Here is a 16,093-nt window from a genome sequence, read left to right on the forward strand (position 1 = left end):
TAATTTTTAAGATTTTATTTATACATTTGTTATTTATTTATTTATTTTCATTACCATTTATATCCCTTATACCCCACTCCATTCTGCAATCACCACTCTGTTGTCCATGTCCAAGAGTCTTTTCTCCTTTTTGCTCAATCCCCCATTCCTATTAGAAAAATAATGAGAACCTAAACTAAGGCACAGACTGTGGAGAAGTAAATTAAACACATTTCTAGAAGAAAGCTAAAAAGTGACCTAAGAGATGCCAAATGTCCCTACAAAATTTTTGCATACAAAATCAACAGTATGAATGTTATATAAAAGTCTTAAGGTACATTCATGTTTCAGGCCATGGATGTCATGGTTTTATTAAGTGAGATAATGAATCTTGAAGAAACTTATAAACAGTTTCACCAATATTAGGAAATTTCATCAGAATTCTATTTAGGGTTTACATGGTGACAATGGTAGTATATATGGTATTCAGGTGGGTGAACTAGTGAGACAAATGCACAGTAAAATCTTCTAGTTCTCCAGTATGCTAGTGATATATGTTAATATATGTAAACCAGGGGGTGGAGGAAATAACTGAGAGGAAGACAGAAGCTAGAAGACATAGACAAAGGATATCTATGGTATCTGGCATATAAAAGGTACATTACAATGTCAAATATTGCTTTGAATATGTGTTGAAAAACAGAAATAAATTTGTTGAGGTAAAGTTTCAAATCCGCTCAGAATCATGTCATTACCTGGCTAGGCACATATGAGCTCAGGATACTCCAAAGGAGTTTTGTCAATATGAAAGTTGCTCAGTTAATCAGAACAACTAAAGAAAAGATATTATTGATTGTGGGTGATACAAAGAGTTTATAAGCATCACAGCAAGGATTCTACTATACTCAATGTATGTAAAAATATAAAAATATTTATAACATGTTTCTTTTCGGAGCCATTTAAATATACTTCATATGGGAAGTTATTTGCAGCCCATTTTTCTGCTTAATGTCTTTTTTTAATTTTATTTTAATCATTGCTCAAGTCCAGTTTTCTCCCTTTTACTCCCATTCCAGCCCCCCCACCCAACCACTCCCCCACTTCCCTCCCATTACCACCCTCCCCCTAGCTTTTGTCCATGTGTCCTTTAAATTTGTTCCTGTAAACCCTTCCCATTCTCCCCTGAAATTCCCTCTTCTCTCCCCTCTGGTCACTGTCAGTCTATCCCCGATTTCAGTGTCTTTGGTTATAAATTGCTTGTTTCTTTGTTTTGTTGTTTAGGTTCCTGTTAAAGGTGAGATCACATGGTATTTGTCTTTTACTGCCTGGCTTGTTTCGTTTAGCATAATGCTTTCCAGCTCCATCCACGCTGTTGCAAAGGGTAGGAGCTCCTTCTTTCTTTCTGCTGCATAGAATTCCATTATGTAAATGTACCATAGTTTTTTGATCCATTCATTTACTGATGGGCACCTAGGTTGCTTCCAGCACCTAGCTATTGTAAATTGTGCAGCTATGAACATTGGGGTGCAAAGGTTCTTTTGTATTGGTGTTTTAGTGTTCTTAGGATATAGTCCCAGCAGTGGAATAGCAGGGTCAAACGGCAGATCCATTTTTAGTTTTCTGAGGAAGTTCCATACTGCTTTCCACAGTGGTTGTACCAGTCTGCAGTCTCACCAAAAGTGCACTAGGGTCCCCTTTTCTCCAGAACCTCTCCAACACTTGTTGTTTGTTGCTTTGTTTATGATGGCCATTCTGACTGGTGTGAAATGGTATCTCATTGTGGTTTTAATTCGCATCTTTCTGATAGCTAGCGATACTGAACATCGTTTCATGTGTCTTTGAATCTTCTGTGTCTTTGAATCTTCTGTCTTTGAATCAGACACTTGGAGAAGTGTCTGTTCAAGTCCTTTGCCCATTTTTTAATTGGGTTACTTGTCTTCTTAGAGTGGAGTCGTGTAAGTACTTTATATATTTTGGAGACTAAACCCTTGTCTGAGGTATCATTGGCAAATATGTTTTCCCATACAGTTGGTTCTCTTTTTATTTTGATACTGTTTTCTTTAGCTGTGCAGAAGCTTTTTATTTTGATAAGGTCCCATGTGTTTATTCTTCCCTTTATGTCCCTTGCTCTAGGAGACATGTCAGTAAAAAAGTCTCTGCATGAAATATCTGAGATTTTCCTACCTACGCTCTCTTCTGGGACTTTAATGGTGTCACGGTTTATATTAAAGTCTTTTATCCACCTTGAATTTATTTTTGTATAAGGTGTAAGTTGGTGCTCGAGTTTCATTTTTTTGCACGTAGCTGTCCAGTTCTCCCAACACCATTTGTTGAAGAGGCTATTTTTATTCCATTTTATGTTGCTGCTTTCTTTGTCAAATATTAATTGACCGTAGAGACTTGGGTTTATTTCTGGATGCTATGTTCTGTTACATTGGTCCATGTGCCTGTTTTTATGCCAATATTAGGCCGTTTTGATTACAGTGGCCTTGTAGTAAAGTTTAGTGTCAGATATTGTGATCTCTCCTACTTTACTCTTCTTTCTCAAAATTGCAGCAGCTATTCGGGGTCATTTATGGTTCCATATAAATTTTTGAAGTGTTTGTTCGATGTCTGTGAAATAAGCCATTGGTATTTTAATAGGTATTGCATTGAATGTGTAAATTGCTTTTGGTAGTATAGACATTTTTATGATATTAATTCTTCCAATCCATGAACACGGTATATGTTTCCATTTGTTTGTGTCTTCCTTGATTTCTCTCCTCATTGTTATGTAGTTTTCTGAATACAGGTCTTTTAGTTCTTTGGTTAGGTTTATTCCTAAGTATTTTATTTTTCTTTTTGCTATTTCAAATGGGATCTTTTTTTTGATTTCTGCTTCTGCTGTTTCATTGTTGGTGTACAGAAATGCCTTTGATTTTTGGATATTGACTTTGTATCCCGCTGATTTTCCAAATTCATTTATTAGGTCAAGCAGTTTTTTGGTGGAGTCTATAGGATTTTCTACATACACTATCATGTCATCTGCGAACAGTGACAGTTTTGTTCCCTCCTTTGCAGTTTGGATGCCTTTTATTTCTTTTTCTTGTCTGATCGCTGTGGCTAAAACTTCCAGTACTATATTGAATAGAAGTGGTGAAAGTGGACAGCCTTGCCTTGTTCCTGATCTTAGTGGAAAAGATTTTAATTTTTGCCCATTGAGTATGATGTAGGCTGTAGATCTCTCATATATGGCTTTTATTATGTTGAGGAATGCTCCCTCTATTCCCACTTTGGCGAGTGTTTTTATCATAAATGGGTGCTGTACCTTATCAAATGCTTTTTCTGCATCTCTTGAAATGATCATGTGGTTTTTGTCTTTGCTTTTGATTACATGATGTATTACATTTACTGATTTGAGAATATTGTACCATCCTTGCATCCCTGGAATGAATCCCACTTGGTCACGGTTTATGATCTTTTTAATGTACTGTTGGATGCAGTTTGTCAGTATTTTTTGAGCATTTTAGCATCTATATTCATCAGCGATATTGGCCTGAAGTTTTCTTTCTTTGTTGTGTCTTTATCTGGCTTTGGAATTAGGATGATGTTGGCCTCATAAAAAGAGTTTGGGGGTCTTCCATCTTTTTTGATTTTTTGAAATAGTCTGTGAAGTATAGGGGTTAGTTCTTCTTTAAATGCTTTGTAGAATTCTCCTGTGAAACCATCTGGTCCAGGGCTTTTGTGTGTTGGGAGTTTTTTGATTACTGCTTCAATTTCTTTTGCTGTTATTGGTTTGTTCAGGCTTTCTGCTTCTTTTCCATTGAGTGTTGGAAGATTACATTTTCTAGAAATTTGTCCATTTCATCCAGGTTTTCAAATTTTTTGTCATACAGTTCTTCATAGTAATTTCTTACAATCCTTTGTATTTCTGTGATATCTATTGTAATCTCTCCTCTTTCATTTCTGATTGTGTTTATTTGGGTTTTCTCTGTTTTTTTCTTGATGAGTCTGCTTAAAGGCTTGCTGATTTTGTTTATCTTTTCAAAGAGCCAGCTCTTGGATTCATTGATCCTTAGAATTGTGCTTTTAGTCTCTATGTCATTTAATTCTGCTCTGATCTTGGTTATTTCCTTCCTTCTGCTTGCTCTAGGCTGTCTTTGTTTTTGTTCCTCAAGTTCTTGTAGACATAGGGTTAGGTTGTTTGTTTGGAATGTTTCTAACTTTTTTAGGTGGGCCTGTATCGCTATGCACTTCCCTCTCAGGACTGCCTTGGCTGTGTCCCATAGGTTTTGGGTCATTGTGAGTTCCTTTTCATTTGTTTCCAGAAACCTTTTGATTTCTTCCCTAATATCATTCTTGACCCATTCATTGTTTAATAGCATGCTATTTAATCTCCATGATTTTGAGTGTTTTGGGTTTTTTTCCCTTGGGGTTGGTTTCTAGCTTCAGGCCCTTGTGATCCGAGAAAATGCTTGGTATGATTTCAATTTTTTTGAAATTGTTGAGGCTTGTTTTGTGTCCTGTCATGTGGTCTATCTTTGAAAATGTTCCATGTACATTTGAAAAGAATGTGTATTTAGCTTCTTTGAGATGGAGGGTTCTGTATACATCAGTAAAGCCCATTTTATCAAGGGTATTGTTCAATGCCACAATATCTTTGGTGATATTTTGTTTGGAAGATCTGTCCATTTTTGATAGTGGGGTGTTAAAATCCCCCACAATAATTGTGTTGCTGTCAATATCTTTCTTGTAGTCCTCTAAGATTTTCTTTATGTATTTGGGTGCTCCTATGTTGGGTGCATATATATTCACTATATATATGTCTTCTTGGTGGATTCTTCCCTTGAGTATTATGAAATGACCTTCTGGGTCTCTCTTTATGGTCCTTTTTTGGAAGTCTATTTTGTCAGATATGAGTATTGCTATCCTGGCTTTTTTTCCTGTCCATTTGCTTAGAAAATTTGTTTCCAGCCCTTCACTTTCAGCCTGTGCATGTCTTTTATCCTGAGGTGGGTCTCTTGTAGACAGCATGTGTGTGGGTCATGTTTTCTTATCCAATCAGCTATTCTATGTCTGTTGATTGGAGCATTTAATCCATTTATGTTTAAAGTTATTATTGAAAGGTACTGATTCATAGCCTTTTATGTACGTGTGTTCCTCTCTCACTCTCTCTTTTCCTTTCTTTCCTTAAAGCAGTCCCTTCAACATCTCTTGCAGAACTGGTTTGGTGGAGGTGTATTCTTTTAGACTTCTTTTGTCTGAGAAGCTTCTTATTTGGCCTTCAATCTTGATTGAGAGCCTTGACGGGTAAAGTAGCCTTGGTTGCAGAACTCTGGTTGTCATTACTTGGAATATTTCTTGCCATTTTCTTCTGGCTTGGAGTGTTTCCATTGAGAAGTCAGCTGTTAGTCTTATTGGGGCTCCCTTGTATGTTATTTCTTCTTTCTCCCTTGCTGCCTTTAAGATTCTTTCTTTGTCTTGAAATTTTGCTATTTTAATAATGATGTGTCTTGAGGTGGGCCTCTTTGGGTTCCTCTTGATTGGGACTCTCTGTGTTTCCTGGATTTGTGTGACTTTTTCTCTCATCAAATTAGGGAAGTTTTCCATCATTACTTTTTCAAATAGGTTTTCTATCCCTTGTTCTTCTTCTTCTCCTTCTGGTATCCCTCTTATACGGATATTATTACATTTCATATTGTCTTGCATTTCTCTTAATCCCTCTTCATTCTTTCTGAGCCTCTTTTCCTTTTCTTGCTCTTTCTGGGTACTGTTTTCTACTTTGTCCTCCAACTCGCTAATCCGATCTTCTGCTCCATCAATCCTGCTTTTCCTTCCTTCTACTGTGTTCTTCAGTTCAGAAATTGTATTCTTCATTTCCCCTTGGCCCTTGTTGAGAGTTTCTATTTCCTTTTTCATGCTGATGTAGTTTTCAATGAGTTCATTGTAGCTTCCCTGTAGTTTCTGGTAGCTCATTGTGAGCTCATTGAGCTTCCTGACCATTACTGCTTTGAACTCAATATCTGAGAGTTGAATCGCCTGTATTTAAATTAGCATTCTTTCTGAGGCTTCTTCCTTTCCTTTCATTTGGGGATTGTTTCTTTTTCTTCCCATTGTTTGTGAGACTCTTCTTGTTAGCCTCAGCTTCTTAAATTGATCATTTCTGGCTCCCTGGGTTTGTGGTGTGAACTTCTTTAGTAGAATAGCAGTGAGTTTCAGTGGTGCAGTTTCCTTGATCCCCCAAGCTCACTGGTCTTGGGCTGTCGTTTAAGTTGGCTTTGTGTTTGCTTTTGTGTTTTGATTGTTGTTCAGTCTTTCTTTGGTGGTTCCTTCCCACCAGCTGGTTAATTGAGGGTCACTCTGACCACCACCTCCTGTATTTTGTTGTTCTGGTGAGGGCAGGTTGTGTTGAAGCTGGTTTTTCTGTTTGTATAAGGCTTAAAGAATCCTCTCTTGCTCTTGTTCAGTTGTTTGTATTGGGTACTGTCTCTACTGTTTAGTTGTATTTCCAGATAGGCCCTGGATTGAGGTTTGTGTGGTTACTACTCCCTCCTTCACCTTCTTCTGTTGTTATCTGTTTTTGGTTCCTTTGTTGGGTTTCCTCTTCCAGTGGGTATCCTGGTGTTCAACACCTCCAACTATTCTTTTTTGTCATCAGTTGAAGGGGGAAGGCAAAATGGTTTAAGACAGCAACAGAGAATTCTGTGATATTTACAGTAGTAGCAAGTAGGGAAGAGATAGGAAATCCTTTGACTATGTGTAGTGTTAATCGTGATCTTCCACCCAGCTAGCTGATTTTTAGAAAGGATGGAAAGAAGATAAGACTCTTGTTGGGGAAGGAAGGATTGTGAGTTGGATCTATAAAGCAGGGAGGCTGTGGGAGGTTAGATTCTGAGGTAAGGTGAGAGTAAAGGATAGGAAATAAGTGTAGTGTGTGAAAGAATAGAGTTAACCACTACAGTAATAGAGTTCAGGAAACCTTGAAATGGGCTAAGATCTGGGGGGGTGGGGTGTTGTGAAGTAATTACAATTGCATGGAAAGCAGTTATTTACAATAATATTATGGCAACAATCATATGACAGAATCTATGAGATCTAGATAACAAGAATAGGGAGTACAGAACCTTGAGTAGTGTGCTAATGGGACACAGGTGAGTTAAAGGACAGTAGATTAGCAATACAATATGGAAAGAGATATCAGGGGAAAGCTGTCAGATAATACAATATATCCAGCCTAGCAAAGCAGACTATACAAAAAGAAGAGGGATACAAAAATACTATTTAAAAAGATGTAGGAATACTGGAAAAATAATAATAATACAAATATGGAATAACTTGCAGGTTCTCTGTAATAGCAGAATGGAATTTATCCCACTATCCCAGCTGTTGTGATGCCCTGTCTTTGGGTTCAACTTTTGTCTTTTCACAGATCCTTGATTTTGTCTCACTTGTAGGTATTTAGAAAAAAAATTTAAAAAGTAAAAATAGAAAAGGCAGACAAAGGAAGAAAGAAGGGATAAAGTTGGAGGAAAGGAAGGAGGAAGGAATAAGACAAGAAATCAGGAAAGAGGAAAAAGAAATCAAAAGAGACTAAAAACAACAAAAATTGAAAAATTAAAAATTGTTAAAAAAATAGAATCAAGTTAAAAAGTCTCTTGGTTTCAAAGTGGCCAGACTGGTTTTTCTGCTCTTGCTGGCTGTGGCAGGCTGCGGGGCAATTGGTATGGCTTTTCTTCCTCGCCGTGGGCCAGGGGTGCTCTCACTGGCTCCTCAGCCTTGCGCCCTGGGTGTGGGAATCAAGTCTTCCCCCAGGGTTACTGCTGTGGACTGGGGTGCGGGGCTGCTCTCCCTGCATGCGCACCCGCGCGCCCACAGCTGGGTAGCAGTGAGGCTGAAGCGACTGATCACTTTAGGAGAATTCCCCAAATAGTTTCTGTCTATTCACTCCTTCTTCTTGAGGAATTCCTCCTGTTCAAGCCTGCCGCTCCCCACAGTGGCCTGGCTTCTCCCACTGCTGAACTCTCCAGACAGACCAGTGAGTTTGGGTGTCGGAGCCTGCTGCGCGACCCAGCCTCTCCGGTGTCCACAGCCTCCAACAGTGCTCACAGCCCTTGTGTGTTTGCTAGCACCTGGATTCCTCTCAGTGCTGCTCAGGCCTTGTTTGGCTGGGGAGGGAGAAGTTGCCCCGGCTCTCTCCCAAGGACTCTGTGGCAAACCCAGGAGCGGGCCCTGGGCCTGGGGCTGCAGCCCCCGGACCACACGCTGGTCCCCAGGACCCTACCTTGTTGCAGCACTCTTCTTAGAGTCCGTTTTTTTGATTCCGCCACATTCCTTGGTCTCCTATTTTCACATATGCTGAAGTATGTTGGTTGCTTGCTTCTCTACTCCATAGATCGGTCAGGATTTTCTCCCCTGAGCAGAGGGAAGCTGAATCTGCTCCTTCCTACTCTGATGCTATCTTAGCCCCTGCTTAATGTTAAACTTCCTTGAAGATTTAACTGAACTCTAACTAATGGAGGTCATATTTACCCAAAAATACCTAATTGTAGACATCATTTGTTCAAATGGTGTAATTTATACTTTCCTAGTGTGTGAAGTACAAGGTTACAGCAGGAGATGCAAACAATTGGAAAATTGTTCCATAACAACTTAAGAGCCATTGACAAGTTCACTTCTAGTGCCTTTGGGAGCACAGGTAGGCCATAATCTTCTCTACAGCCTACCTTGAAAATGCCAGGGGAAATTTTATTGTAATTTCTTGAAAGACCTATAGATTCTGTCAAGAATTTGCTTCACACTTTGGAAAGATTTTATAGAGTACACATGACTACATGATGGGCTTCTTATATCCATAGCAACTTTTAAAGTCTAAGATGCAGAATAAAGACTAAAGACTTCTTCCTTAATAATATGAAAGAACCACATCCACATAGGCAAGATGGTGTGCAAAGTTCAGTTTAACTAACATAAAATTCAGCTGCTGCTTTCATTTGAGAAATGTGGCAGATAAAAGCAGTTTCAATATGCACCATTACATTAATGTAGATGTAGCACAGATATATTAAATTTTTTCCTCTGTACACCATGCTCCAAGAAAGTAGTAAAAGTAGTTTGTTTGCATGACACTGATTTGACATGTAGTCTGAGAAATATATTAAATGTTGTATTTTTAAAGGACTTGGCTTATGAAAAATAATATTTGAGAGAGTGTGGAATCAATTCACAGGGATAATTTATAATCTAGGAACTTGTCCAAGGTAATGGAAAAACTCTTATATATATAAAGTTATGACATAATAAATATTAATAACCTATACTAAACTTCGTCAAGGGAGAATAGTAAAAAAAAATCAAACAATCTCTTTCCAAGTTTATATCTGCAACATATCAATAGTATTTATTCACTTAGCTAAAACCTATCTTGGTATCATTTCCCTTTTATATCTTCTTGTTGCTTCCAATCAGTTAGAAATGTAAATTTCTATTATATACAGATTAGCTACATATACAAAAGTAAGGTCTAGCATAAAAAGATCCCAGAAAACAACAAAAGTTTATGATAGTCGATAAAAACAAGGATACATTCTTGTTGCATGTAACCATCTATATCCTGGAAGGACATTAAGAGTAACTGATTTGAAAAACATTTGCTAATGCTTCTCTAGTAAAACTTGATTATAACATAAGTAAAAGTATCATAGTGGTGTTATTCTAAGACACAGGTGGCAAACACAAGCCCTCTGGGCTGAATTTGGCCCTCCACTTTGTTTTATCTGACCTGGCACTTTGTTTCTACCTGGTGGCAGCACTGAACTCTCACTTAACCGTTAAGGAGTACTTACATTTATACGGTCCTAAAATTACATTCAGCCCTTTGATGGCAGCCGCAAGGCTGATGTGGCCCCGGGGTGAAAATTAGTTTGACACAGCTGTTCTAAGAGGAGAAACCCATAGCAAAATAGCATAGATAAACAGAATGCATGGTTAGGTAGAGAACAGATAAATACAATTATACTTTACTAAGAAAATATTGGCTGTGTGTCTAAAAACAAGGGTTTATAAAACATCAAATTGGGAAACAACAGGCTATCATACCATTGCAGGGCAGTGGAAAAGAACACTGTGCTTATAGGAAAAAATCTGTATTAGAACTACAGGAAACTTTTTAAGGAAAATATGAATTCATAAAGTTTGACTATCATAACAGGTCTGGTATCTCTCCAACATATGTTCCATATTAAAATTTTTTTTAAAGTTTCAAATCTTTTCCACTGCCCTGCTATGGTCTAGCTAGAAGAATTAATACTATAAATCAAATTCATTTCATCTGAAGTTACTTGTGTGATGCACTATGTTGAGCTTTTTAATTGTGAAAGTTTCAGAGACTTTTTAGTGTCCTGATAGCTGTGCATGGGGCTCCATCTCTGGCTTTCATATCACATAAAACATGAGATGCTCAGAAACTTATGTTCAACATTCTTTATTAGATAATTATAAAGCTCATTATAGCCTGTAGAATCAAGATTATCAAAAGGAAGTTCTAGTTGTAAAACATTTTTAAAGTTGAAATTATTTAAATTACTTAATATTATTGTGTACATGTTGCCTTTATGTAGACAGTATTTTTTAAATAACTTGAAATGTTAAATTAATATTGATAGTGCAACAGTTTATATAAGTAACAATACTTTAAAAAATAGCATTATTAAACTGTTGGCTATATAATTTTGGCTAGAGGAACATCCCTAAATCTGAATACCTGTTTGGATCATCTGTATCTTTCTTCTCTTTGCATTCTATCTGTGGACATTTTTCTTCTTATGACTTACAGTTTTCCTTTTATTTAGTTATATTTGCATTCATTACTCCACTTCCCCCAAATTGCATGTTTATAAATATCCTTTCCTAAGGTCATTATTCTTTTTGCCCTGTGTTTTCTTCAATGTCTAATTCTTTCTTGACATTCTCAGTGCTTTTCAGTTAAGTTTGGTACACATTTCTAAGTGGCTACTTTTTTTGATAGGTAAAGGGAAGACAAGATAAATCATAGTTGGCTTCTGAATTTTTGGAGCACACAGTAGACCAGGCTTGTCAAACTCATTTTCACTGGGGGCCACATCAGCTTCATGGTTGCCTTCAAAGGGCCAAATGTAATTTTACTGTATAAATGTAAGTACTCTTTAACAGTTAAGTGAGAGCTTGGTGCTGCTGCTGGGTAGAAACAAGGTGCTGGGCCAGATGAAATAAGGCGGAGGGACAGATCTGGCCCATGGGCCTTGTGTTTGCCACCTGTGCAGTAGACTGAAGGAAACAAATGTGAATAAGTTATAAAAATGCATTGTGAGAAGACAGAGAAATGTGAAAATTGTATGGGATTACAAATGACTGAGGTTTAGCAGGAAAATGAATTATGATGCAAATATTATTTCAACAAGTTCCTGAAAGATGATTTCAAGTTTCCCAAGTAGAGAAGAGAGAGAAGGGAAGACAGTACAAGCAGAAGAAATAGCTTCTGCAAATATATGAAGCTGTGAAGCATAGCATGCCCCAAGACCTAAAAACATACAACATGTCTAAAAATCAATTTGTATGGGGGAGACAGAATAAAACTGAGAATATAAATTGTGCCCAAATTGTTTTTTAATGTCATGACAGTTCAGGTTTTATTCTCTGTGACTGCTGGAAGTAGATGGAGGAGAGCATAGGGTGGATAAATGGTGATGGATGGAGACCTGACTTGGGGTGTTGAATGTACAATATGGTGTACAGATGATGTGTTGTGGAATTGTGCAACTGAAACATGTATAATTCTGTTAACCAGTGTCACCCCAATAAAATCAATAAAGAGGAAAAAGGTGTTATTGAGATTGTTACAGTAGGCAGTAAGACTCAATTTTACTAGTACCCTGAGAAAGACCCAAAAATGCTTCCCAAAAATGTGCACCTGAAAGAGAGGAGGCAGGGACATTAATCTATGAACTCTTACTCCATTGGCTGACATTTCCCTTGGGGTGTTAACACCCCACACTTCCAGGCTGTATTTGCTCTGGCCAGCCTCACCCCCACAGTGTCTGAGCTCAAAACCCCAGTTCAGAAAGCTAGTAAGGGGGGACTTGATGCCAGATTTCATCAGCATGAAATAGGTAGGATCCCACATGGAACTATCTATTTGATTCACAGCTGAAAACAGAGGTGGAACTTGGAGGATATAAGTAAGGACACCAGATGTATTTGCTCTAAAAGGTCACCACAAATAAGTCCTAAGTGAAGCTATTCAACTTCATGAGTTCACCAGAGCAAATGTGAAATATACACCTCCTGACATAGCCAAATTTCAGAGTAAACCCATAGAAAGTATGAAATATAATTATGTTTATTTTCATATGTACTTTTCTAAGAAATAAGTCTAAAGTTTTCATCAAACTCTCAAAATGCTTCTTGATTCAGGAAAGTTTAAGAGATATAAACATGGGAGAAGAATGGAAGTGCAAGAAAATAGTCATACTTTGGTATTCATTGGCTTCAGAACTCGTCAAAGCCTATTCTCATCCCATTTTGATGAGAAAAAAAAATATCAGCACTTGGCACTTGCCCAGGATTTGTCTCACTTTATAGAACTTGTATGTGTCACAACATTGCCCTAGAGGAAAAAATGCTTCATCATTCATCACATTTGGAACTTGTCAGTTTCAGCATTCATCATGAGTTCCTGACCAAATTAATGACAAGTACAAAGGTACCACAGTATTTTTAGAAAATTAATGTTTAAGAGTCAGAGAGGAGAAGGCAGAGAAAAAAGTGTTAAGTGCCCAAGCTTTGGAATAATGAAGGCTTGAGTTCAATCTAGGCTCTGTTTGAATTTAGGCATAGTACCTCATTCCTTAAGCCTCATTCTGCTGCTCTATAAAATAAATAATAAAGTGAACAACACAGATTAAGAGGTATTGTGAGTATTGAATAGAAAATGTATGTGAGATACCTAGGATAAAGTAAATGCTAATTAAATGGTGAGTTATCAGAAAAGTAGAAAAGTATCAGGAAGAAACTCTGTAATACAATCTAAGAAAAAATATGAAAAGAAGAAAATAATAGTTTTCATTAGGCAATTATATGAGAGGACAATTGAAAAGAGTTTGGATTTTTGTTGATTGTGCCAAGAAAAATCAAAGTACAGTGATTGGGTAGAAAAGGTTAGGAGAATAGTAGATTGTGGAGTAAAGTATTGGTTGTCAAAGCAGACACATACAAATCAGATATCTCACTCAGTGGCAAGCTTTACAAATAATTTTAAGGATACCATCAATCAAAGCCTAAGAGAAACAAAGACGTATGGGATTTCCATACATCTTTCCAGGCTCTTCCTCCTACATTAGACATGCTATCTCTGGCCCAGAATGATATATGAGGCCTCCAAATAAGATTTTGCAGAGTTACCTGACACATTTAAGTTATGAAATATATCTATTTTGTACCCAAAGGAGTTCTATAATTTATAGTACATCCTCCAAGAAGTCATGCCTTATGATTCCATACATTCTGGATTTATTTACTGCAGTAATATTTTATTCAAGAACATCCTGCTGAGACATTTCTGTGGATAAGATTTCTTTCTCTTAGCAAATATTATTATTCTATTTTCATGTAAGTCCAGTTGAGAAGAAGATTAGATCAAATCGCTTGTCTGTATTTTCTTTCACCTACCCTGAAAGAGACTGAATGGATCATAAGCCAACTGCTTGAACTCTTCTGCTTAGAACATTACTTGTCATCCCAACAAACTCTAACTCAGCTATCCAATCATATTTCTTTTCCAATAGGTAAGCAACCAATTTTTATTATTTGGTATGTATTCTTCCAGAATTTTCTTTAGCTATTTAAATACTAATTTGTGTATGTTGAGTTTAAATACAGGTTTATACTGTGTGTGGTGTGTGTGTATATTCATATATACACATTTTTTCCTTAACAGTATGTCTTAAAGATCTCATAGCATATCATGGAAACATACTTCAACTTTTTAACAATGTTAACAACTGTGAAGAATTTGAGATTTCATTCTATTTGCAAGTTAAAAGCTGCCCTATGACAAAATCATGGATGCTCTATAAGATATGCGACTCTGGGTTAGAGACAAAGAACTTTCTTACTAACAACAATAGCAATATCCAGAATATTAGCATTTATGCCAACTCCTTGTGTTCTTGTTCCCACAGATAACACAAAGAAGAATAGGCAATGTCTACAGAATGCAGAAGGTTGAATGACCAAAGCTTAGAAAACACAAATCTTTGTTAATTGGTAGTAAGGAAATCTGCTTTATTTTTAACTCTCAGGAATGTTTTACAATATGTTTAATATGCTGGAAAGAAAACAAACATGGTCTATGCTCCAGAAGGAGATCATCTTCTATCTTCCCAGGGTGCTCAATAAACAAATATTTCTGCAAGTCATGCAGAAATGTGAACAGTGCCATGGCAGATTATATTCTAATAAGCATTCATAGAATTTCACTGTATGGACATCATTTAACCATTCATTCTCCTATTAGTGGTCATTATCAGTTCAGGTAAAACAAATTCTTCTTTCTCAAATAATTAACTACTTTCCCAGTGTAATTTATTGAGTAAACCCAAGTGTGAAAGTCATTGGCAAATTGTTTAATTATTTATATTTTCTTTGATGTGAACTCATTTTCTGAATTTTATTTTGTTGGTTATTTTTCTTAATAAAAGTATCATGTATTATGAATGCTTATACTATAAATCTCCCTTGAATGCCCATTTTTTATTTTTCTTTTTAAGTTTTTTCTCTCTCATTCCAGGTCTCACTCTATTGTATCAAAAGTGTTGAGTTGAAAAGTGCCCCAAGATGGTTGCAGCGTAGCTGGAAGCTCCATCCACTTGTTCCCAGGCTCAGACCAGCCTTGCAGCTAAATTACAGAGCAATCAACTTGAAAATCCAGTTGAATGTGTGTGAGTGAGTGTGTGCACAGGTGAGTGTACATGACCTTGTGTGGGTGTCTGGCTGTTTGTGTGGACGCTTGCAGGCAGACAGTCTGGGCTCTCCTGGCAGAGACATTGACACACCACTGCCCAGCCCAGTGAGTGCTTCTGTCTGTGCAGGTTTGGAGCATGTGCCATTTTGTGAAACGTACAAAATCCTCTTCAGGGAGAAGCTGCTAGAATGTCTGAGCCTTGACTCCTGGCCTTGCCTCCATGCCCTCCACACTGGGCTGTACTGTGTACCCCACCGTTGGGAGCCAGGGTCAGTGAACTATAGTGTTTGCTGGGGAGAAGGCTGTCACCTTTCCAACCCTGGGCACAACTGGAAACATGAGCTTGACAGAATCTGACTGAGGATACAGTGGATTGGCCAAAGAGCCAGGAGTGCTGGTGGCAGAGAGAGGTGGTCAGAGAGGCACTAGTTGCAGAGGCTGAGGTGGGAGTGCAGTGGCAGGAGTCTAAGGCTGAGATTCATTGGAGGAAGAGTCATGGGTGCTGCACCATCATCCTGTGTTATAGTTTTGCTTCTGGACTCTTACCTTCCTTTCCTCATTCTATCAGGATGATGTGGCACTTGAAAGAAAATGATCCATATAAGATATATTCTATTAATTTGGGAGGGAGATAGAGGAGTTGATGTGAAAAAGAAAAATTGATAAATTGTCTCCTGTATGTGTTCTGACTAGGGATCCAATCCAAACCTAGAAACCCTCTCAAGGCAGAGGTGGAATGTGGTAGGGATAGAACTCCTTAGTCAGCCAGAGGGGAGCTCTCACTGACAAATGGACAATAACAATCAGGACTCAAATACAATGGGAGACTCCACATAACCCACAGAAATGATCTTCTTAAAGAATCCAGGTAAGGAAATCAAGGAGTCTGCACTGTGGGGGCTATCTCTGCTGGGAAGAGATGAAAACCACTGTAAATAAACCCACCATCATTTTTTTCCCCTTAAAGAAGCAAAGCACAGGTTTTGTGTTTGTGACTACCCACCTTGGGCTCCAGCAAAGGAAGGACAGTGCAGACTGGAGTCATGAGTGGAGAATCTGGAGTGGGAGGCACAGGGGTGAGACTTAGGGTAGTGGCTGTGAGATTTGGGGGCTGAGATATACCTGGGATCCATAGCAGTC

General features: G+C 37.8%; 1 protein-coding gene across 1 annotated transcript in view; it reads left to right on the plus strand.

The window, feature by feature from the left end:
* The window catches only part of MDFIC (MyoD family inhibitor domain containing), a 132,848-nt gene extending 116,969 nt beyond the window's left edge, over window positions 1–15,879 (plus strand). Inside the window, exon 5 of the mRNA XM_036010826.1 lies at window positions 14,780–15,879. Within this exon, the coding sequence (XP_035866719.1) occupies window positions 14,780–14,808 (29 nt within the window). The 3' untranslated portion in view covers window positions 14,809–15,879. The remainder of the gene's footprint in view (window positions 1–14,779) is intronic.
* The last annotated feature ends 214 nt before the right edge of the window (window positions 15,880–16,093 follow it).

This window comes from Phyllostomus discolor, chromosome 10 (genome assembly GCF_004126475.2).
Source record: "Phyllostomus discolor isolate MPI-MPIP mPhyDis1 chromosome 10, mPhyDis1.pri.v3, whole genome shotgun sequence".
NCBI classification, from domain to species: domain Eukaryota; kingdom Metazoa; phylum Chordata; class Mammalia; order Chiroptera; family Phyllostomidae; genus Phyllostomus; species Phyllostomus discolor.